The sequence below is a fragment of the Myxine glutinosa genome, chromosome 1, assembly GCF_964187855.1.
Source record: "Myxine glutinosa chromosome 1, kmMyxGlut1.1, whole genome shotgun sequence".
NCBI classification, from domain to species: Eukaryota; Metazoa; Chordata; class Myxini; order Myxiniformes; family Myxinidae; genus Myxine; species Myxine glutinosa.
Genome location: NC_136261.1, coordinates 224,613,123 through 224,639,811, shown reverse-complemented (window position 1 = coordinate 224,639,811; position 26,689 = coordinate 224,613,123). Strand labels below are relative to the sequence as shown.

Genomic DNA, 26,689 nt, shown 5'->3' with positions numbered 1-26,689 from the left:
TTGAAGCAAAGACATGCCCACTGCCAATGTACATATATAATACATCGTGGTTATATAGCTCAGATAGTTTCCAATTGCACTGGCCCATAGGCTGACACCAGCAGCCTGAAGCCTATAAGGACTGAAGCAGGAGGCCTACATACTTATTGTGGCCTTCATAAGGCCCATGAGGCCTATCGACTCCAACCTTTCAATATTTGATGATCCTTTTAACAGTCGCTTTGGTTGTTTTACATTAAAGGGAAAACCTATAGGAAGAGGATGATGATTGTGACTCTGACCCTTTGGCTTTACATTGCACCATTATGAGGCCTTTTTCAGGTTGAAATTGTGGGTGAAGTCAGGCTAGCTGTCCAACCAATGGGTGGAATGGAATGTTACACATGGACGGACGAACAAAGGTTATATTATATAGACTAGCAACGGTACCCGCCCTATGGGCGGGGCTTCAATTGGGAGGCCCAAATGAAAAGGCAAAATATCAGAAATTGAAGGCTTTTTTTATTTTAAACGATTTATATAAACATCCGTTAAATCATATCACACGCAAATCATCAAAATCTAAACAGTATTTGTAGTATTTCAATAAAAGCCACATCACTGTTCATATCGGTAAATGTTATTCCATTGTGTTTGGGAAAATTGGAAAAACAACATAGCCTATTTTACTCCAGGGGGTCCCAGGAATACCCACACAAAATTTCGTTGCGATCGGTTCAGCCGTTTTTGCGGTACCTGGGAACAGACGGACATTTGGTGAATTATAGTAAGATATTGGTGAATGCAGACTATTTCTGCTCACCTTCACTCCTTCATTCCTCTTTTCTCCCGCCTCTGGAACAAACTCCCTCACTCTCTTCAATCCCACTCCACCCTCCAGGTCTTTAAAACAGCTGTTCACCACCATCTCTTATCCTCCCCCATCCAAAACCTTGATCTTTTCTACCCCCACTAATTTCGGTCCCCTTGTGTTTTATACCTCTCCTCCCCCCCCCCCCTCCCCTTCCCACGCCTCCTGCCCCCAAGCCCTCTCCCTCCCACACTTCTCCCTGCTCTCAAATGTTGTGTTTGTGTGCTTCCCCTTCTCTCCCCATCTTGTCTTCCGCTCCCTCTTTTTGTATATTTTGTTTGTCTGGTTGATTTGTTTGTGAAATAAATGTTAGCTCTTTCACGAGCCTCGATTCAGTATACAAAAAAAAAAAAAAAAAATTGCTGAGCGGCTATAGCTACACAATCAAGCTAAATAAACATCACAAAATACTGCCCTGTGCAAGCTTGAATGGAGTATTTTGGCCACATAAGGCAGGTGGCCACATAATCAAGGCTGATATACAAATGCATATACAGTAGTTTTAAAAGAGACTATTACCCCTGATAATTAGAATGGGGGCATAAATTTAAAAAAGGATCTCATCTCTCCTTTCTATAGGAGGGAAGCCATAATAATAAGGCATCAAAAAACACATTTGAAGTTGGTTTCTCGGCCAGGAATCAAATATTGCTTGGTAGCTCGTCGAAGAGTTTCCGTAATGGAATGGTTGCGAAAAAGATCTCTTCACAGTAATCCTTTTCCCCACGTTCAAAAAGACAAGCAAGACTCAGATCAGGACCGGATAAGCAAGCAAGGTCCGAGTAACCTGCTGGACCGAAGTGCAGAATGTACGGCTTACTCCAGGCTGTAGGGTCTCCAGGCTTCTTGTTGACGTACAAACCTGAAACAGTGAGTATAGAGTTTGGTGAGTTTTGAGGTGTCAATAGCTGGTGAACATTGTATGGATGGTTAAACGAGTTGATCTGTTCTGTTGGAAGATCGGTATCATATCAACCTCCACCGTCAGTGGGTGTGTCAACCTCCACCGTCAGTGGGTGAGTCAACCTCCACCATCAGAGGGTGTGTCAGCCTCCACCATCAGTGGGTGTGTCAACCTCCACCGTCAGTGGGTGAGTCAACCTCCACCGTCAGAGGGTGTGTCAGCCTCCACCGTCAGAGGGTGTGTCCACCTCCACCGTCAGTGGGTGGGTCAACCTCCACCGTCAGAGGGTGAGTCAACCTCCACCGTCAGTGGGTGAGTCAACCTCTCCCGTCAGTGGGTGAGTCAACCTCCACCATCAGTGGGTGTGTCCACCTCCACCGTCAGTGGGTGGGTCAACCTCCACCGTCAGTGGGTGAGTCAACCTCCACCATCAGTGGGTGTGTCCACCTCCACCGTCAGTGGGTGGGTCAACCTCCACCGCCAGAGGGTGAGTCAACCTCTCCCGTCAGTGGGTGAGTCAACCTCCACCGTCAGATCTTTCTGGGTCATTTGACCAAATGTTCATTGATCAAATGCAATGGAGAGTCAAACAGATTTTCCTTTTGAAAAAGTTTTAAAAGCACTCACCATTGAGCTGTCTAATCGAGGTTTGATTCCTCACCTGACTATAAAGTGTCACATCAACGAGTGCACCATCCATTGGATGGGACGTTCAGATGGGGACATATCTGCCAGCATTGGTTGCTGGTGGATGTTGAAGATCTCACGGTGTCATCCGACACAGAGAATGCAAAGTATCATCGGCACCCTCGCCAAATTCCAAATTCTTTCCATAATCACCTACATTACAAAATCAAGCTAGGCTCAGTCAGTTCATGAAAGACTTTGGCCAATCGTACATGCTCTATGAGCCGCTACCCAATACTAATGGGACATGGCTAGCGATGATGTTGATGATTATGATGAAAAAGTTTCAAAGCCAAAACATGACATATTTCAAAACCATAAACAAACTCACCTATCACTGTGGGGGAAGTAGGACACTGGCTGAAGATTAATTGGCAAAAAACAAAGGTGTGTAAGGTTTTTCTGATGGAGGTAGAGTCATTCATGGTTGCAGGGGAAAACTTTTTGATTCTACCTCATTCAGAACTTCAGAGAGCACGGCCAAATTACCGCCCTCTCAGGAGGGTGGCACCACAAATGAGGGTAGTTTGGGTTGGGACTCGCGCTGTCAGGAACTGGGAACAGAGCTGGATGGTTTGGAGAAAAGCTCCTGCAGACCGTTTTAATACGAGACATTTAAATCCCATTTTTCCCTCCAGGGATTGTCACTCTCCCATAGGCAGTACGTGGACTCTATTTTCTACAGGCTTACATCTGGCCTTGATCCTACCCTCTCCTACCTCTGCATTCTTTCAAATAAAGCTTGTTTTTGAAATACACAAATGTAATCGTTACTATGGCCTTTGAAAGCTCACCAAGGTCACGACGTTTCTTGCGATGAGTAGGCTGAGAGTAGATTAAACAATCAGTGTGACCCAGCACCTCAGGTAAGCAATTGATGGCCAGCAAACTGCCGTGGCAGCCATTGCCAGAGCCGAGGAGACCAGGTGCAAGGCAACCGGTGCTTAAGGACTTCCCCTCATCTGTGCTAAGAGCTTCAACACGCAAGCCATCGTGTCCCTTCGCATTCACAACCAACTGCAGAGTCCCATCAGCATTCCTCACTTCAGCCACCTGTTGGGGTAATTTTTGTGATTAAAGTTTGGATCCATGGTCGAGATTCGTTTAAGAGCTACAGCAGAAAGGGATGGAACAAATGTAAAAGGGAAAACATCAACGGCAGAGTAGAGTGAGATCAAGGGGAAGGGGAGGACACTTGGGGTGAACAAGCTGAAACACAGCAAGAAGAGGGAGGGATGAAACAGAAAAGGAATAAACCAACTGGCAATTAACACACGAAAAGAGGTGAGGGATATGGGGGAAATCACAATAACCTGGAAGAGGGGAATTCCCAAACTGGATCGTTTAGGGGAGAAGAGATCGTGATTATTGAAGGGGGATGCCCTTTTTAGGTCATGAGGTAGTGGGGAACAAGTCCTGGAGGGAAGAATGTGACTAAACAGACTGCGGAAGTTGGTTCGACAGGTGAGAGAAAATAAGAACAAATGAGTGAAGGTGAGCAGTGAACCTGGATTTTTGGAGTATAACAAAAACAGTGTTACTGGCAGACCATGTGCAACCTGCAGAGACCCAGGAGGGACAGCCAAGAGAGGACACAAGATGCAAGACCAAAAAGGAGGTGGTACAATACAAAGAGACCACCAACCTGCTTGTGATGGGAAAGTAACAGGCCAAGACACTCAGATTCATTGTGGGAGATCCCAATGATTTGGAGCACCTTGCTTTCCATGGTATCAAGGACAATGTGTGAGGCAGGAGTGCCAGCCCAAAGGGAAGAGCAGTACTCCATCAAGTTGTGAATGAAGGCCTTATCGGTTATCAAAAGTTCATATTGGTGAAGGCAAGACCTTGCATGACAACGGATGCCCAGTCGGTGACTGGCTTTGGAGGCCAACTTAGATATGTGGTTTGCGCCCAAGAAAGATCATGGGCGACGGTGAGGCCAAATGTTTTGGTGACTTAACCAAAGTGGTTTGTTTAGGAAGTAGATGTGAGGGTTTCCAGATGGTCTCTTCGGAGATACAGGGTGAGTGTGTGGAATATGTCAGGATTGAAAGGCATATTCCAAGTGTTGAACTAGCTCCTGATTCTTGCAAGGTCTGCAGAGAGGGGAAAGGCTGCTGCCTGCCCGACTGAAGGATGAGAGATGATATCGCAGAGAGTGGAATCATTGGCAAAGAGATAAGGAGGGTTTTCGAGGGAAATAGGAAGATCATTAATAAAGAAGAGGAACAAGACTGGTACCAACACACTACATTGGGGAACTCAAGCCTTGACAGAGAGATGAGAGGATCCTATTAAGAGTTACATGCTGACTTTGGGAATGGAGGAAGTCAATGAGCCATGAAAGGAGGTGGCCTTGGATGCCATAAGCAGAGTTTGCAATCGACCTCGCCACCTTCTCAAGTAAGAAATATAGTATCGAGGAGCAATTGTGCATGAGAGGATCGGTTATATAGGTATGGAGAGTGAGGGGTTGGGCACACAAGATTTGGAAACAAACAGAATTTAGGCATTTGGCCATCTCTCAAGCAGCCAGGTATGGTGCCATTTGAAGTGAGGGAAAAGGATAGAGGGGGAGCATCTGCCAGAGACAGACTTGACAAGGCGCCACAAGGTCTGGGAAAAAGGAGACACGTTTGAGAGTTCAGTCTTGAGGATGGCCAAAGTGGACACACACATGTTCTAGGCTTTGTGTAATGATTTGAGGTTGGCTTCAGTTGTATTTGTCTTCCGAGAAGAGAAGGCTAGTTGTCTGAAGGCCACTGCCTCACCACAAGATACTGTCGACTAGGGATAAGAGAATAGGTATGATAACTGCAGACAAGATGGTATAAACCTGCGCATAAGGGAACGCAAGCTTGTGTAGAAGTATTCCTCGGTTTTAACATCAGGAGACATCAGGAAAGGTGGAAATGAAGGAGCAATCTTGACATGAGATGGAAGCTTGCAGTCCCTGCCAATCAGCTTGAGTGAACTGCCAGATTCTGTGGTGCTGCGGCAGCTCTATAAAAATAGCCAAATGTGGACTCTCACAAATTGGAGCAGAAGAAGAACAGAGACCATTAGAAGGAAAATTCGGCATGACCAAGTCCGGAAGGGAAGATGTGCCACTGGCAGAAATCGGGGTCGGAAAGTTCACTGATTGGGTGAGGTCCAGGGAATTGATATCATGATTGTCCATCTCTTCTCTTAATTATCTTTTCTGATATTCATTAAAAACACTTGGCTTGACACTGAGCCGAGGCTTCAAACATGCTCTTAAAGGAGATGGGCATAGAAAGGAAGAATAGACAGATTGTGGGTAAGAAAAAGGGAAGAAATTGAGATAGTGGTGAGATACAAACTGAATCAATGGAGGAAATAGGTATTTTAATCACTTGCTCTCATTGCCTTTTTAATCCTCTGACACTCCTCAGTTCCTTCAGGATACATGCATTTACAATATATTATTACACATTTACAATATATTATTACACATTTACAATATATTATTACACATTTACAATATATTATTACACATTTACAATATATTATTACACATTTACAATACTAGGGCATGCCCGTACTATATATATATCGAAAATTATATCCCCCCCCTCTATTTACATGAAATGGTTTGGTCCATTCGCAAAGCCAAAGCGAACGGCTTGCGAGTACGGTGACAATCCCCCCCCTCTATTTACATGAAATGGTTTGGTCCATTCGCAAAGCCAAAGCGAACGGCTTGCGAGTACGGTGACAATCCCCCCCCTCTATTTACATGAAATGGTTTGGTCCAAAGCGAACGGCTTGCGAGTACGGTGACAATCCCCCCCCCCCCCCCCCTCTATTTACATGAAATGGTTTGGTCCAAAGCGAACGGCTTGCGGAGTTTGGTAAAGAAATCGCCATAGCTCGGTAACTACTTCTCCGATTAATATGAAACCTTGAAAAGGCACATCCTCAGGTCCCCAGCAATATACCTGGCAAGTTTCAAGTATATCGGACCCGTGGTTGTCGAGAAACAGCGGTCACAGACACACAGACAAACACACAGACAAACACACACACACACAGAGATTACTGGAATTATAGATAGATATTATTACACATTTACAATATATTATTACACATTTACAATATATTATTACACATTTACAATATATTATTACACATTTACAATATACTAGCAGGGACTGGTGGAACAATCCTCCCTTTGTTTGGGCAGTGTATAGGCAACAAAGCACTGCCTTGCATGCTCCCAGAGGTTTATGTTTACTGCGTTAATTTTAGTCATCCGCATACTTTTTACCAAAAAAGAATGTCATGAAATTGTTTTATGTTCCCAGAGATCAGACGTTGAAGGGAAAATAAATGATAAATTGCAATATTAAAGTGTCAATGATGGTGAATGAAAGCCACAATCAGGAAACAAACGTGTTGTTTTATGCATCTCACAAAAACAAACCTTGCTAATTAGCGTTCCAGGCGAATATATAGATTAACGTTACGTTATTATTATTACGAAAACGATACTACTGTATTAAGAAACCTGGGCTAATTTCTTACTCCCGCGGTTATCAGTACCGTACATCGCTTGTCATTGATTTATGAACCATACACCGCTTCAATCCATTCAGTTTGCAGTCACGACATTGGGATTAAAGCGTTACGGTTATATTTACTATATTATTACTGTCAACGTTATTATTATTATTAAAACGATACTACGGTATTAAGAAACCTTGGCTTAATTTGTCCGAAGCAGCCTGAAAGTGAGGCATTAAGGCATGAAGCCTAAGGCCTATACATACTGTATTGTTGGAAGAGACGTAACACTGATGCTTTAGATATTTGATGGTCATTTTAACAATCGGTTTGTTTGTGTTTCACACTGGATGCAAAACGTAAAGGTAGAACATGCAGATTGTGATATATAACACGTTTGACTGCTTCGACGTCGTGGCCTGAACGGCATATAAATTAAAATGGTGGTCGGTGGAGTCAACCGTCGTATGCCGTCGTACACATCGTAGACGTAATGATGTAGCGTGACGGACAGAAAACTGCCGCTACGTTAATACAATATATTATTTTACATTTACAATATATTATTTTACATTTACAATATATTATTTTACATTTACAATATATTATTTTACATTTACAATATATTATTTTACATTTACAATATATTATTTTACATTTACAATATATTATTTTACATTTACAATTATATTATTTTACATTTCAAGTGTAAGGTGTGCACAGAGGGAGCTGCAGATGGAGGAAATGTTGAGTTGGATGTTGGAGACGGCGTGAAGCTGGAAGGTGTGAAAACATTTTGTTACCTAGGAGACATGCTGAATGGAGAAGGTGGATCAGACTCGGCAACGGTTGCTAGAGTGAGATGTGCATGGAAGAAGTTTCTGGAACTGAGTGGTGTGCTGATGAGGAGGGGAGTGTCGTTGAAGCTGAAGGGAAAGGTGTATGCTGCATGTGTGAGAAGTGTTATGATTTATGGGAGCAAGACATGGGTAATGAACGTAGAGCAGCAACGAAGGCTGGAAAGGGTGGAAATGCGAATGGTTTGGTGGATGTGCGGAGTATCGTTGAGAGAGAGGAAGCCAAATGATGAATTGCGAAAGATGATGGGAATAGAGCCTGTGATGGATGCTGTGAAGCGAAACAGTTTGAGATGGTTTGGTCATGTGTTGAGGAAGGATGAAAGTGACTGGTTGAGAAGAGTGATGGAAATGAATGTAGAAGGAAGTAGAGGACGGGGAAGACCGAGAAAGACTTGGCTAAAGATGGTCGAAGAAGAAATGCGGTCAAGGGGGTTAACAAGGAGAGATGCAGAAAATATGGCAAAATGGAGAACATTGTCATGGGGACCGCAAGGCTAACCCCCGCTCTTGCAGGGAAAATGGCCTTAAAATGCCTGTTGTTTGTTTTTTGTAATGGCAAATAACAATTTGGTGTGATTTTTTTTCATGGTCATCATGAATCAATGATATTATTCGATGCTTATGACCCAGAGTAGTACTTTGAGTAGGCAGACAGAGAGTGCAACACAGAATCTTCTTTTGGTGGGCAATGGTCCATGAACACTCAATAGCTATCACTATAACCGTCCAAAAAACTGGGAAAAACAAGCAAATCAAATTATGCTAAAAATGAAAGAATTCAATGAAAATCAATGAATTTGCAAACCTGACACTCGTTGCTCCATGGCCCTGGCAAGGCATTGCCCACATGCCACTCGCCACCATTGCGGCTGTACAAAAGGAAGGCCCGGCTTTTGGGTTTGTGATGAAGTCCGAAACAACCAACTCCAGCATCGCAGCGGTAGGCGTATCCTGGGACAACAAGCCGCCCACATTGGAGTTGTACTCCATGACCCGGCCCCAGTGCGAAAGTTGCAAATGTTCCAATGTGGTCTCTAAGCACGGTGTCTGTGAGGTCTTGCACAGGTTCCCAGGTCTTTCCAGCGTCATGACTTGTGGTGAAGCAGAGGCGTGCTGCGCATCGGGATTTCAAAATCTGTTCCTGCTCCGAGACTCCCTTACGAATTGCGATAAAGAAAAGGATGGCTGTGTTCGAGGATGTGTTGTAAAGTGGAGTTGGGTTCATCGAGCGATGATCGGCCAGACAAAGATTGCTCAGAACCTCTTCTGCATGCCACTGCCAGTACATGGGTAACAAACTGTAATCATGATGAAAATAACCTTGCTGAATCATATGATACGGTATATAATTCAGTGTGTGTGTTTGACTTATATACACTCCTAAACTGCTGCATGGAATGAGCTGAAATTTGTTGGTTCTACTTTGAGTGTACCCGGGAAGGGTTTGGGCTTAAAGAAATCAGTTGTAGCCGGGGTTCGGTAGCGGGAGGATGACACAAATTCTCTTTGGAAATGTGTATCGTGTAGCGCCTCTCCTGGTTGGGAGAGTGTATTACAATCCCTTTGGAAATGTGTATCGTGTAGCGCCTCTCCTGGTTGGGAGAGTGTATTACAAGTTCCAACAGTTTACAATACGGTATTATAATCGTATCCATGTATGAAAACCTTGGAATCGAAACGAAATGGTAAATTTACATATGTGCTCTGCATTTCAAATACTCCTAAAGCACTGGACGAAACAAGTTAAAAAGTGGTGGTTGTGCTCTGCGTCTGCATAGGAATGTTCTACCAAGTTATGATGGCCACCTCCAACTTAGATTTTTACTTTCATGTTAATGTGGGGAATTGTTACAAGAAGTCGGTGAATTATCATACCTGCTAATGCACTCCTGCACCGCTGGACAAAATATCTTGAAAACCGGATGTTTTTGCTAAAACACAAATCAATCTCCCGGAAGTTGTTCAAATAATACTGAAATATGCCAATTCTCTGTTATTGTATAATGAAAACTACAGTCATAATAATAGATGTGGGAGAAATGCGTTAAAACATATAAGTCTGTTTGTTTGTTTGAGGAACGAAATGCGTTCAAACTTGGTGGTTGTACTCGGGGTGTGTATTGAAACACTACTTGGGATGGCATGGAGACACTACAACTACAAAGTTGGGATGGCCATCTCCAACTTAACGTTGTCCTCAAAACCACTCCCATAGAGAGCAAGTGTTTATAGTTATTTTAATTCAAGAAAATTATTGTAATACAAGAAACCAAGAAAATCTGCATGGTATAAAAATCTACCACATACAACACAATGTCAGTTTGTGTGTTTGTACAGATGTCTGTCCCCCTTCATAAGTGTCGGTTTTAAAGACCAATCTTTTTACAAAATGTGTGTTCACTATGATCTGTTTTGTGGATAAAACAAACTCGAAAAACATTTTCCATAAAAGAGTAATTATATCTCTTCTATTGGAATTGTAGACGGTGGCTTGCAAAACGAGCCTCAAGGGCGGTGTACAGAAGTGTTTTTAAAAAATAACAATAAATAAAAGGCGCAGGGGGCGAAATTCACTGCACATGATGTGCAACGCACGCAGAGTAAAATGAGTGTTCCTTTACATTCGTAGGATGTCTCATAAATAAAGAAGATACACGCACACGTGACACTGGGCCGAGGCTTCAGACTTTGGCACGCGGCTGTATACGCAAAATAAACTGTTCCAACCCGTCTTTTTTGATGGACTTTTACTATTAAATTAATAATTCTGTTTCAACCAAAGGACGATCCTATTGGTAGAACTTGCATTGTCAACAGAGGTGTACTGTGATGATGGGTATGCAACCAGTTTGATCTGATATTGCATGTTGTAGAAGGGCTCACACAAATACAGTACAAGCAAACAGAAAAGGCAGTGATGAAAAGCTAAGAGTGAAGGATGCATGAAGAGTGGATAAAGGGAAGTCAGATGGGTGTTCAACCTGTATCTCTCCATTGCTATCCTTGCAGCCCCTGCGTAGAGCCAGCGCGTCTGCTTTGGTGTCACTTGGTGTAAAGCGCCGTTCGGCAAATGCGAGTATCCACTGCTGTTTATCTGGAGTGGGTGGAAGAACCAAGAGAGCTGGGATTCGATAGGTCACACCTGTAGCAGCACCTGGTTGTTTGAACAAAACTGAAGTGCAGGAAAGATTTTGGTTTTGGGCCATGGTCTCAGCTGAAGTCATTGTGTTATTGTTTGGTGTGTGCTTTCGGGATTGACTTCGTCACCTAAGAGACATAAAGATAAGAGATTAGTCACTAAGAGCAATTTTGCGTTTAACAAAGGCTTTAAATATAAAAGATGGTCACAAAAATGAGAAAATTTATCATCAAAATGAATCCTCAATCAACAGCAAAACAATAACAAACAATAAATAATAAATAAATAATACTAAATAAATAATTAATAAATAATAAATAAATAAATAAATAAGAAATTAAATAAATAAATAATAATAAAAATAATAAATAAATAATAATAAATAATAGATAATAAAGAAATAATAAATAATAAATAAACAATAAATAATAAATAAATAAAAACAATAAATAACAAACAATAAATAAACAATAACAAAATGAATCCTCAATCAACATATTGTTATTGTTTGGTGTGTGCTTTCGGGATTGACTTCGTCACCTAAGAGACATAAAGACAAGAGATTAGTCACTAAGAGCAATTTTGCGTTTAACAAAGGCTTTAAATATAAAAGATGGTCACAAAAATGAAAAATTTATCATCAAAATGAATCCTCAATCAACAGCAAAACAATAACAAACAATAAATAATAAATAAATAATACTAAATAATAAATAAATAATAAATAATAAATAAATAATAATAAATTAAATAAATAAATAATAATAAAAATAATAAATAAATAATAATAAATAATAGATAATAAATAAATAATAAATAATAAATAAACAATAAATAATTAATAAATAATAAATAAAAACAATAAATAACAAACAATAAATAAACAATAACAAAATGAATCCTCAATCAACATATTGTTATTGTTTGGTGTGTGCTTTCGGGATTGACTTCGTCACCTAAGAGACATAAAGACAAGAGATTAGTCACTAAGAGCAATTTTGCGTTTAACAAAGGCTTTAAATATAAAAGATGGTCACAAAAATGAAAAATTTATCATCAAAATGAATCCTCAATCAACAGCAAAACAATAACAAACAATAAATAATAAATAAATAATACTAAATAATAAATAAATAATAAATAATAAATAAATAATAATAAATTAAATAAATAAATAATAATAAAAATAATAAATAAATAATAATAAATAATAGATAATAAATAAATAATAAATAATAAATAAACAATAAATAATTAATAAATAATAAATAAAAACAATAAATAACAAACAATAAATAAACAATAACAAAATGAATCCTCAATCAACATATTGTTATTGTTTGGTGTGTGCTTTCGGGATTGACTTCGTCACCTAAGAGACATAAAGACAAGAGATTAGTCACTAAGAGCAATTTTGCGTTTAACAAAGGCTTTAAATATAAAAGATGGTCACAAAAATGAGAAAATTTATCATCAAAATGAATCCTCAATCAACAGCAAAACAATAACAAACAATAAATAATAAATAAATAATACTAAATAAATAATAAATAAATAATAAATAATAAATAATAAATAAATAAATAAATAAGAAATTAAATAAATAAATAATAATAAAAATAATAAATAAATAATAATAAATAATAGATAATAAAGAAATAATAAATAATAAATAAACAATAAATAATAAATAAATAAAAACAATAAATAACAAACAATAAATAAACAATAACAAAATGAATCCTCAATCAACATATTGTTATTGTTTGGTGTGTGCTTTCGGGATTGACTTCGTCACCTAAGAGACATAAAGACAAGAGATTAGTCACTAAGAGCAATTTTGCGTTTAACAAAGGCTTTAAATATAAAAGATGGTCATAAAAATGAGAAAATTTATCATCAAAATGAATCCTCAATCAACAGCAACAAGTATATGCTTTTGCACATTTTTGTTGAAGTAGCTTTGCTAAGCCATGAATGAGCCTCAGTCACATCAATGTACAAACTGCCATGGTGAGTCTGCAAATCCATCAAATATAATCTGGAAGTTGTCGAGCATTCAAATTGTAGCAATATTAAATAATACATCGGATGAAGGATTTTTACACTATAATTGCAACTGCTGCGGGTGGTGTTGCTGGACACCCATAATATTGACAGAGCATTAGGCGTTCATGACAAGTTGTAAATGTTTTTGAAGCTGAGAACCAATCCTGCAAAGGTCTTTATTCCATCATTGTGCGTAAATGTCTGCTGAGCAGCCATGGGATTGAAACCCATAATAGTGAGGGCAAAACAAGAGGGCTTCACCTACTCCACCACCAAGCTACTTCAACCACTGAGCAACTCACCACACCCAACCACCAAACAACTCACCCCACCCAACCACCAAACAACTCACCACACCCAACCACCAAACAACTCACCCCACCCAACCACCAAACAACTCACCACACCCAACCACCAAACAACTCACCCCACCCAACCACCAAACAACTCACCCCACCCAACCACCAAACAACTCACCCCCACCCAACCACCAAACAACTCACCACACCCAACCACCAAACAACTCACTTCACCCAACCACCAAACAACTCACCCCACCCAACCACCAAACAACTCACCCCACCCAACCACCAAACAACTCACCCCACCCAACCACCAAACAACTCACCCCCACCCAACCACCAAACAACTCACCACACCCAACCACCAAACAACTCACCCCACCGAACCACCAAACAACTCACCCCACCCAACCACCAAACAACTCACCCCACCCAACCACCAAACAACTCACTTCACCCAACCACCAAACAACTCACCCCACCCAACCACCAAACAACTCACCCCACCCAACCACCAAACAACTCACCCCACCGAACCACCAAACAACTCACCCCACCCAACCACCAAACAACTCACCCCACCCAACCACCAAACAACTCACTTCACCCAACCACCAAACAACTCACCCCACCCAACCACCAAACAACTCACCCCACCCAACCACCAAACAACTCACCCCACCCAACCACCAAACAACTCACCCCCACCCAACCACCAAACAACTCACCACACCCAACCACCAAACAACTCACCCCACCGAACCACCAAACAACTCACCCCACCGAACCACCAAACAACTCACCCCACCCAACCACCAAACAACTCACCCCACCCAACCACCAAACAACTCACCCCACCCAACCACCAAACAACTCACCCCACCCAACCACCAAACAACTCACCCCACCCAACCACCAAACAACTCACCCCACCCAACCACCAAACAACTCATTACACCCAACCACCAAACAACTCATTACACCCAACCACCAAACAACTCACTCCACCCAACCACCAAACAACTCACCCCACCCAACCACCAAACAACTCACACCACCCAACCACCAAACAACTCACCCCACCCAACCACCAAACAACTCACCCCACCCAACCACCAAACAACTCACCCCACCCAACCAGCAAACAACTCACCCTACCCAACCACCAAACAACTCACCCAACTCAACCACCAAACAACTCACCCCACCCAACCACCAAACAACTCACCCTACCCAACCACCAAACAACTCACCCCACCCAACCACCAAACAACTCACCCTACCCAACCACCAAACAACTCACCCCACCCAACCACCAAACAACTCACCCTACCCAACCACCAAACAACTCACCCCACCCAACCACTAAACAACTCACCCAACTCAACCACCAAACAACTCACCCCACCCAACCACCAAACAACTCACCCCACCCAACCACCAAACAACTCACCCCACCCAAAAACCGAAAAACTCACCCCATCCAACCACCAAACAACTCACCCCACCCAACCACCAAACAACTCACCCCACCCAACCACCAAACAACTCACCCCACCTAACCACCAAACTCAGTACACTCAACCACCAAACAACTCACCGCACCCAACCACCAAACAACTCACCCCACCCAACCACCAAACAACTCACCCCACCCAACCACCAAACAACTCACCACACCCAACCACCAAACAACTCACCACACCCAACCACCAAACAACTCACCCCCACCCAACCACCAAACAACTCACGACACCCAACCACCAAACAACTCACCCCCACCCAACCACCAAACAACTCACCCCCACCCAACCACCAAACAACTCACCCCACCGAACCACCAAACAACTCACCCCCACCCAACCACCAAACAACTCACCCCCACCCAACCACCAAACAACTCACCCCCACCCAACCACCAAACAACTCACCCCACCGAACCACCAAACAACTCACCTCCACCCAACCACCAAACAACTCACCACACCCAACCACCAAACAACTCAACCCACCCAACCACCAAACAACTCACCCCACCCAACCACCAAACAACTCACCCCACCCAACCACCAAACAACTCACTTCACCCAACCACCAAAAAACTCACCCCACCCAACCACCAAACAACTCACCCCATCCAACCACCAGACAACTCACCCCACCCAACCACCAAACAACTCACCCCACCCAACCACCAAACAACTCACCCCACCCAACCACCAAACAACTCACCCCACCCAACCACCAAACAACTCACCCCACCCAACCACCAGACAACTCACCCCACCCAACCACCAAACAACTCACCCTACCCAACCACCAAACAACTCACCCCACCCAACCACCAAACAACTCACCCCACCCAACCACCAAACAACTCAACCCACCCAACCACCAAACAACTCACCCCACCCAACCACCAGACAACTCACCCCACCCAACCACCAAACAACTCACCCTACCCAACCACCAAACAACTCACCCCACCCAACCACCAAACAACTCACCCCACCCAACCACCAAACAACTCACCCTACCCAACCACCAAACAACTCACCCCACCCAACCACCAAACAACTCACCCCACCCAACCACCAAACAACTCACCCCACCCAACCACCAAACAACTCACCCCACCCAACCACCAGACAACTCACCCCACCCAACCACCAAACAACTCACCCTACCCAACCACCAAACAACTCACCCCACCCAACCACCAAACAACTCACCCCACCCAACCACCAAACAACTCACCCTACTCAACCACCAAACAGCTCACCCCACCCAACCACCAAACAACTCACCCTACTCAACCACCAAACAACTCACCCCACCCAACCACCAAACAACTCACCCTACCCAACCACCAAACAACTCACCCCACCCAACCACCAAACAACTCACCCAAGTCAACCACCAAACAACTCACCCCACCCAACCACCAAACAACTCACCCTACCCAACCACCAAACAACTCACCCCACCCAACCACCAAACAACTCACCCTACCCAACCACCAAACAACTCACCCCACCCAACCACCAAACAACTCACCCTACCCAACCACCAAACAACTCACCCCACCCAACCACTAAACAACTCACCCAACTCAACCACCAAACAACTCACCCCACCCAACCACCAAACAACTCACCCCACCCAACCACCAAACAACTCACCCCACCCAAAAACCGAAAAACTAACCCCATCCAACCACCAAACAACTCACCCCACCCAACCACCAAACAACTCACCCCACCCAACCACCAAACAACTCACCCCACCTAACCACCAAACTCAGTACACTCAACCACCAAACAACTCACCGCACCCAACCACCAAACAACTCACCCCACCCAACCACCAAACAACTCACCCCACCCAACCACCAAACAACTCACCACACCCAACCACCAAACAACTCACCACACCCAACCACCAAACAACTCACCACACCCAACCACCAAACAACTCACCCCCACCCAACCACCAAACAACTCACGACACCCAACCACCAAACAACTCACCCCCACCCAACCACCAAACAACTCACCCCCACCCAACCACCAAACAACTCACCCCACCGAACCACCAAACAACTCACCCCCACCCAACCACCAAACAACTCACCCCCACCCAACCACCAAACAACTCACCCCCACCCAACCATCAAACAACTCACCCCACCGAACCACCAAACAACTCACCTCCACCCAACCACCAAACAACTCACCACACCCAACCACCAAACAACTCAACCCACCCAACCACCAAACAACTCACCCCACCCAACCACCAAACAACTCACCCCACCCAACCACCAAACAACTCACTTCACCCAACCACCAAAAAACTCACCCCACCCAACCACCAAACAACTCACCCCACCCAACCACCAGACAACTCACCCCACCCAACCACCAAACAACTCACCCCACCCAACCACCAAACAACTCACCCCACCCAACCACCAAACAACTCACCCCACCCAACCACCAAACAACTCACCCCACCCAACCACCAGACAACTCACCCCACCCAACCACCAAACAACTCACCCTACCCAACCACCAAACAACTCACCCCACCCAACCACCAAACAACTCACCCCACCCAACCACCAAACAACTCACCCCACCCAACCACCAAACAACTCACCCCACCCAACCACCAGACAACTCACCCCACCCAACCACCAAACAACTCACCCTACCCAACCACCAAACAACTCACCCCACCCAACCACCAAACAACTCACCCCACCCAACCACCAAACAACTCACCCTACCCAACCACCAAACAACTCACCCCACCCAACCACCAAACAACTCACCCCACCCAACCACCAAACAACTCACCCCACCCAACCACCAAACAACTCACCCCACCCAACCACCAGACAACTCACCCCACCCAACCACCAAACAACTCACCCTACCCAACCACCAAACAACTCACCCCACCCAACCACCAAACAACTCACCCCACCCAACCACCAAACAACTCACCCTACTCAACCACCAAACAGCTCACCCCACCCAACCACCAAACAACTCACCCTACTCAACCACCAAACAACTCACCCTACCCAACCACCAAACAACTCACCCTACCCAACCACCAAACAACTCACCCCACCCAACCACCAAACAACTCACCCAAGTCAACCACCAAACAATTCACCCCACCCAACCACCAAACAACTCACCCCACCCAACCACCAAACAACTCACCCCACCCAACCACCAAACAACTCACCCCACCCAACCAACAAACAACTCACCCAACTCAACCACCAAACAACTCACCCCACCCAACCACCAAACAACTCACCCCACCCAATCACCAAACAACTCACCCCACCCAACCACCAAACAACTCACCCCACCCAACCACCAAACAACTCACCCCACCCAACCACCAAACAACTCACCCCACCCAACCACCAAACAACTCACCCCACCCAACCACCAAACAACTCACCCCACCCAACCACCAGACAATTCACCCCACCCAACCACCAAACAACTCACCCTACCCAACCACCAAACAACTCACCCCACCCAACCACCAAACAACTCACCCCACCCAACCACCAAACAACTCACCCTACTCAACCACCAAACAGCTCACCCCACCCAACCACCAAACAACTCACCCCACCCAACCACCAAACAACTCACCCCACCCAACCACCAAACAACTCACCCCACCCAACCACCAAACAACTCACCCCACCCAACCACCAGACAACTCACCCCACCCAACCACCAAACAACTCACCCTACCCAACCACCAAACAACTCACCCCACCCAACCACCAAACAACTCACCCCACCCAACCACCAAACAACTCACCCTACTCAACCACCAAACAGCTCACCCCACCCAACCACCAAACAACTCACCCTACTCAACCACCAAACAACTCACCCCACCCAACCACCAAACAACTCACCCTACCCAACCACCAAACAACTCACCCCACCCAACCACCAAACAACTCACCCAAGTCAACCACCAAACAACTCACCCCACCCAACCACCAAACAACTCACCCCACCCAACCACCAAACAACTCACCCCACCCAACCACCAAACAACTCACCCCACCCAACCAACAAACAACTCAACCAACTCAACCACCAAACAACTCACCCCACCCAACCACCAAACAACTCACCCCACCCAATCACCAAACAACTCACCCCACCCAACCAGCAAACAACTCACCCCACCCAACCAGCAAACAACTCACCCCACCCAACCACCAAACAACTCACCCCACCCAACCACCAAACAACTCACCCCACCCAACCACCAAACAACTCACCCCACCCAACCACCAAACAACTCACCCCACCTAACCACCAAACAACTCAGTACACTCAACCACCAAACAACTCACCCCACCCAACCACCAAACAACTCACCCCACCCAACCAGCAAACAACTCACCCCACCCAACCACCAAACAACTCACCCCACCTAACCACCAAACAACTCAGTACACTCAACCACCAAACAACTCACCCCACCAAACCACCGAACAACTCAGTACACTCAACCACCAAACAACTCACCCCACCTAACCACCAAACAACTCAGTACACTCAACCACCAAACAACTCACCCCACCCAACCACCGAACAACTCACCCCATCCAACCACCAAACAACTCACCCCACACAACCACCAAACAACTCACTTCACCCAACCACCAAACAACTCAGCCCACCCAACCACCAAACAACTCACCCCACCCAACCACCAAACAACTCAGCCCACCCAACCACCAAACAACTCACCCCACCCAACCACCAAACAACTCACCCCACCCAACCACCAAACAACTCACCCCACCCAACCACCAAACAACTCACACCACCCAACCACCAAACAACTCACCCCACCCAACCACCAAACAACTCACTCCACCCAACCACCAAACAACTCACCCCACCCAACCACCAAACAACTCACACCACCCAACCACCAAACAACTCACCCCACCCAACCACCAAACAACTCACTCCACTCAACCACCAAACAACTCACCCCACCCAACCACCAAACAACTCACCCCACCCAACCAGCAAACAACTCACCCCACCCAACCACCAAACAACTCACCCCACCTAACCACCAAACAACTCAGTACACTCAACCACCAAACAACTCACCCCACCAAACCACCGAACAACTCAGTACACTCAACCACCAAACAACTCACCCCACCTAACCACCAAACAACTCAGTACACTCAACCACCAAACAACTCACCCCACCCAACCACCGAACAACTCACCCCATCCAACCACCAAACAACTCACCCCACACAACCACCAAACAACTCACTTCACCCAACCACCAAACAACTCAGCCCACCCAACCACCAAACAACTCACCCCACCCAACCACCAAACAACTCAGCCCACCCAACCACCAAACAACTCACCCCACCCAACCACCAAACAACTCACCCCACCCAACCACCAAACAACTCACCCCACCCAACCACCAAACAACTCACACCACCCAACCACCAAACAACTCACCCCACCCAACCACCAAACAACTCACTCCACCCAACCACCAAACAACTCACCCCACCTAACCACCAAACAACTCACACCACCCAACCACCAAACAACTCACCCCACCCAACCACCAAACAACTCACTCCACCCAACCACCAAACAACTCACCCCACCCAATCACTTCAGAGCCATCAGCCATCCAGTAAACTCAGCAGTGATTGCTCCTTGAGGACACACTAAGTTCCCAGGCCAGTTAAGGCAGGTAGTCTTGGAGATGGACCTCTGAAATAGAAAATCTCCCTTCCAACCCACACAAGGCCAGCATGGAGGGGTAGGCCTAAGTTAGCACGATGAGTACGCCAGAAAGATAATGACCCCCAGTCCCAGCAGTTCCGAAGCTCTGGCCCAAGATGGCGGCCCGACCAGGCAAGGAACAGTGGGTGCTAAGATTCCCGGGTTCATACAGGTTATCACTTGAATCTAAAAGTTGCCATATACAATGTTGAGTTATTCTCAGAGATGACCGATTTATTAGAGCTTGAGGAAGAACTTGAAGGAGTAGACTGGGACATTATAGTCTCGGTTAGAAGGCAGGGTGAGAAATTTGAGGTAAAGACTGGACATCATTTTTACCAAATACAGTGCCTTCAGAAAGTATTCACACCCCTTTACTTTTTTCACATTTTGTTGTGTTACAGCCTGAATTTAAAATTGATTCAATTAAAATTTTTTGTCACCGATCGACCCAAAATACCACATAATGACAAAGTGAAAACATGTTTTTAGAAATATTTACGAATTTATTGAAAATGAAATACAGAAATGTCTAATTTACATAAGTATTCATCCCCCTGAGTCAATACTTCATGCAAGTGCCTTTGACAGCTATTACAACCTCAGCTCTTCTTGGTTATGTCTGTATCAGCTTTGCACATTTGGATTTGGGGGTTTTCTCCAATTCTTCCTTGCAGATTTGCTCAAGCTCTGTCAAGTTCGATGGGGATCGTCGGTGAACAGCAATCTTCAAGTCTTTCCACAGATTCTCAATGGGATTCAAATCTGGGCTTTGGCTGGGTCACTCAAGGACTTTCACATTCTTGTTCTGTGTTGCTTTGGCTGTATGCTTGACGTCATTGTCCTGTTGGAACATAAATCTTAGCTGCAGTCTAAGATATTTTGCACTGTGCAGCAGGCTATCTTCAAGGATTTGCCTGCATTTGGCTCCATTCATTGTTGCCTCCATCCTTACAAGTCTTCCAGTCTCTGTCACTGAAAAGCATCCCCATAGCATGATGCTGCCACCACCATGCTTTAGGGAAGGGATGGTGTTAGATGGGTGATGAGCTGTACTCAGTTTCCGTCAGACATATCGCTTTGCATTCAGGCCAAAGAGTTCAATTTTCTTCTCATCAGAATACAGAATCTCATGCTCTCAGAGTCTTTCACCTGCATTTTTTTCAAATTCCAGGTGTGCTGTCATGTGCCTTATTCTCAGGAGTGACTTCAATCTGGCCACTCTCTCATAAAGCCTAGATCTGTGAAGGGCTGCAGAAACTGTTATCCTTCCAGCAGGTTTTCTTATCTCAGCCAAGTAATTCTGTAGTTCTGTCAGTGGTCATTGGGGTTATTGGTCACCTCCCTGACCAAGGTCCTTCTTGCCGGTTGCTCAGTTTGGTTGGACGGCCGGCTCTAGGAAGAATCTGGATAGTTCCATATTCCTTTCATTTCCTAATGATGGGGCTCCCTGTGCTCTTGGGAAATTTCAGCACTCCAGAAATTGTATTATATCCTTCCCCAGATCTACAGTGCCTTCAGAAAGTACAGTCAGATCTCAACATTCGCGGCCCCAACATTTGTGGACCCCCGCACATTAGCGGTTCATCAATGTGACCTGCTTCAACATTCGCACTTCACGTATTAAAGGTTTAAAAATATATATTTAATTTATATATCGAGCTATCTTTCTATCTTTCCATCCTCTTTGGGCCAGGTGACCCATAAGGCTACTCTCCAGTCTGCCCTGTTTCTGGCTATCGGCTTGGCTTCATTCCATGATCTCCATCCTATCTCTTTTCGTTATTTTTCCGCTGTTCTCCTCCAGGTTGTTCTAGGACGTCCCACTTTCCTTGTTTCCTTAGGCTTCCATGACAATGCTTCCATCAAACCCCAGAAACTATCACCCAAACCCCAAAAATATCACTCAAAACCTAGAAACTATCACCCAAACCCCAGAAACGATCACACATCCACACACAAACTACCTACCAGTCCCGCTAACATCGCTGTAACCCTCTATCTCTGTTGCTTTTTGGTACCTATCCAATTACAATTTAAACCCATCTACCCCCTCCACGGTGGTAAAAATGGCCTCTAAACGGTGGTTTTTTTTACCCCCTCCACGGCCAGTACCTTTCTTGGGAGATCATGCCATGCATCAACTACTCTCTGTCTGAACGTCCCTTGTTCCCCTGCGCTCACAAAGCAAAAAGCGTGGTTAAGCAATCGGTTCTGTGCGTACATATGTCGTACATGTCTGCATTTTAAAAATTCATTTTCTCTACAAGTGTTGATCCAATTGACACGGAATTTTCATCATAGGAGCGCCTACTCCTGTACTAGTACCCGACTGCAAAGCCGCAATGAGCCGGCGAAGCCAAAGCCTCTTGCCACTATTTTACCCATCACTATGGCACCAGTAGGTTAGGTAGTTGGAAGTAGGTAGGTGTAGTAGGTACCGTACCTAGATCAAAATGACACCATTTGCATTCTGGATGAGATTAAAATTCATAAAATTTACTTCTTGATTAATTCGGTGAATTTCGTCTCAACTTCGGATATTTCCGGCCGTGAAAAACTATCCCCTACGGCCGCGAGATTTCTAAAAAATAATTCTTCGTCAATTTTAGAATATTTGATGCCGTTTTCAGCCTCCGAAACACGTAATAAGCTTTTTTGAAATACTTTTTCAAATACTCGAATCTCATTGGTTCCAGTGTTTGGTGACGATTTTCGTTGAAGATAACCAGGGCCCGTGCGGGCCCGGGGAACGAGGTTGGTCTTAAAGTATTTTAATTACAAATTAGAGGTGCATAAGATTGTGAATCAAACAAAGACGGGCGAAACAATCTCCTATTGAACTTTTTCGCAATTTTTTAATGCATACTTCCGCATCCGCAAGATGGTGGCCTCCATTGAGCGATTTGGTGCGTCAAAGCTTCGAAATTCTTAAAGGATCCAGCAAAATCTGGCTTTTCAACATAATACGTACGCGTTCATTCACAACACCGGCTTCGCCGGCTATAAAATCTCCTTGATTAATTCGGTGAATTCCGTCTCAACTTCGGATATTTCCGGCCGTGAAAAACTATCCCCTACGGCCGCGAGATTTCTAAAAAATAATTCTTCGTCAATTTTAGAATATTTGATGCCGTTTTCAGCCTCCGAAACACGTAATAAGCTTTTTTGAAATACTTTTTCAAATACTCGAATCTCATTGGTTCCAGTGTTTGGTGACGATTTTCGTTGAAGATAACCAGGGCCCGTGCGGGCCCGGGGAACGAGGTTGGTCTTAAAGTATTTTAATTACAAATTAGAGGTGCATAAGATGGTGAATCAAACAAAGACGGGCGAAACAAACTCCTATTGAACTTTTTCGCAATTTTTTAATGCATACTTCCGCATCCGCAAGATGGCAGCCTCCATTGAGTGATTTGGTGCGTCAAAGCTTCGAAATTCTCAAAGGATCCAGCAAAATCTGGCTTTTCAACATAATACGTACGCGTTCATTCACAACACCGGCTTCGCCGGCTATAAAATCTCCTTGATTAATTCGGTGAATTCCGTCTCAACTTCGGATATTTCCGGCCGTGAAAAACTATCCCCTACGGCCGCGAGATTTCTAAAAAATAATTATTCGTCAATTTTAGAATATTTGACGCCGTTTTCACCCTCCGAAACGCGGTAAAAAGCTTTTTTGAAATATTTTTTCAAATGCTCGAATCTCATTGGTTCCGGTAATTGGTGACGATTTTCGTTGAAGATAACCAGGGCCTGTGTGGGCCCGGGGAACGAGGTTGGTCTTAAAGTATTTTAATTACAAATTAGAGGTGCATAAGATTGTGAATCAAACAAAGACGGGTGAAACAAACTCCTATTGAACTTTTTCGCAATTTTTTTATGCATACTTCCGCATACGGAATATGGCGGCCTCCATTGAGTGATTTGGTTTTTAAAATATTTTTTCAAATGCTCGAATCTCATTGGTTCCGGTGTTTGGTGACGATTTTCGTTGAAGATAACCAGGCCCATGCGGGCCGAGGTTGGTCTTAAAGTATTTTAATTACAAATTAGAGGTGCATAAGATTGTGAATCAAACAAAGACGGGTGAAACAAACTCCAATTGAACTTTTTCGCAATTTTTTTATGCATACTTCCGCATCCGGAATATGGCGGCCTCCATGAAGTGATTTGGTTTTTGAAATACTTTTATAAAATGCTCGAATCTCATTGGTTCCGGTGTTTGGTGACGATTTTCGTTGAAGATAACCAGGCCCGTGTGGGCCGAGGTTGGTCTTAAAGTATTTTAATTACAAATTAGAGGTGCATAAGATTGTGAATCAAAAAAAGACGGGTGAAACAAACTCCTATTGAACTTTTTTCAATTTGTTATGCATACTTCCGCATCCGCAAGATGGCGGCCTCCATTGAGCGATTTGGTGCGTCAAAGCTTCGAAATTCTCAAGGGATCCAGCAAAATCTGGCTTTTCAACATAATACGTACGCGTTCATTCACAACACCGGCTTCGCCGGCTATAATTTTAAAATGAAAATTATGATGTTTTAGGTCACGTGGTACGTGGTATGCTGCTCCTTCAAGCAGCCATCTTGGAAAAACCGAAAAACGTTGCACCTCTATATCTCCAAAACCGCTCATGGAAAAAATTTAAACATGGCTCGTTGTCAAGTGCTCCCCTTGGAAAATCAGATATGTTAATGATGATGTTATCGGTACCTTAATTATGACGTCATAATTTGACAAGTACAACGCTTAGTCTGATCAGTTTGAAATTTCTCGAGCATGATCTACGCAACAATTATATTGGAGAATGTAAATTTATGATGTAATCGGTCACGTGGTCTGGCAGCCATATTGGATAAACGAAAAAAAACAAAAAACTTTAAAAACAGAAGGGTTGGCTCGTACCAAGTTGATTGCACAGGGTAAGTATTTGATGAATAATACCATCTAGTCTTTTTACTGCCCTCATCTTCCTGGGTCTGCTGAAGAACTATTCTGCACTAATTTTGTCCACACCCTTCATTATGTTAAACATCGCAATGAGATCCCCAAGGGCGGATCCAGGAATTTTAAGATGGGGGGGGGGGGGGGGGGGGGGGTGCATGAAACTACAGCGCTGGGGGGGGGGGGGGGGGGGATAAAGGGTGGATCTGGGGGTCTTCCCCCAGGAAATTTTAAATAATTGATCGTCAGAAACGGCATTTCGTGCGTTCTTGGAAGTTTCTGCAGTTCCATGTGTTCTTCCCTGGTCCAACAGTTTAGCAGATTCGCACCGCCTGCACCCTCATCCTGGATCGAAGGGGGGGGGGGGGGGGAGGGGGTGCGCACCCCCTGATCCCCCCCCCCTGAACCCTCATGATCGCCTCCTTTCGAATGTACAAGTCTTCTGTCCTCGTTGCTCCGTCCAGCAAGCCTGGGATCAATCCTACCCTCTTCTTCTTCTTCTTCGATTTGCAGCAGGAGGCTGCGGGGTCGCATCATTGGCTGAGGGTGTGGCTGTGCCGCTGATGCGGTGCCCCCTGCCGGTTAGGGCAGGAATTTGGAATCTGTCCATGATGTCGGCGATAGCTCGCCTACTCTTCGTTGAAGGTATACCGTGGGATCTTTATAACATGCACCAACCGATGCCGGTGTAACGAACATCCGAGGGACGACACACGCTGTGATGAATCACCTTGCTTGTGAAACATCAGGATGGCAGTTTATAGCTCGGTCGGGATTCGAACCCAGGTTAGAGAGCTAAGAGACGAGTGGGACATCCTGTGAGCCCTGAACCCTCATCCTGTGAGCCCTGAACCCTCCATAATACAAAATGCGATTCCGTATGTTTACAAATAACTATAAACGACTGTCTCACGGCATTAAGCAATGAACGAGTCACACATAATACCACGAATATAAATAAATGACAAGTTTAAAAACATCGTCAAATACATTAATGAAATAATATTTAAACATACAACATACAGATACGTCACTCGATGCATTCCTGTTCCGTTACGTCACCGACAACCCGCACCAATGACA

At 44.6% G+C, this 26,689-nt stretch overlaps 2 protein-coding genes across 4 annotated transcripts in view; one reads left to right on the top strand and one right to left on the bottom strand.

The window, feature by feature from the left end:
* LOC144891290 (uncharacterized) overlaps nt 1-26,689 on the top strand; it is a 981,422-nt gene that overhangs the window by 165,252 nt on the left and 789,481 nt on the right. The window lies entirely within an intron of this gene.
* Nucleotides 482-26,674, bottom strand: LOC137434371 (sialidase-3). Of its 3 annotated transcripts, none has more exons than XM_068127306.2 (5): nt 26,630-26,674; nt 10,813-11,098; nt 8,637-9,107; nt 3,236-3,494; nt 482-1,712 (listed from the first exon to the last, which is right to left on the bottom strand). In XM_068127306.2, exons 2-5 carry the CDS (start codon nt 11,053-11,055, stop codon nt 1,492-1,494), a joined length of 1,194 nt encoding a protein of 397 aa, XP_067983407.2. In that variant the 5' UTR covers nt 11,056-11,098; nt 26,630-26,674; the 3' UTR covers nt 482-1,491. The 3 variants fall into 3 exon arrangements, with proteins under 3 accessions (XP_067983407.2, XP_067983416.2, XP_078640388.1); XM_068127315.2 differs by having other exon boundaries at nt 26,623-26,670; XM_078784262.1 differs by lacking the exon at nt 26,630-26,674 and having other exon boundaries at nt 10,813-11,277.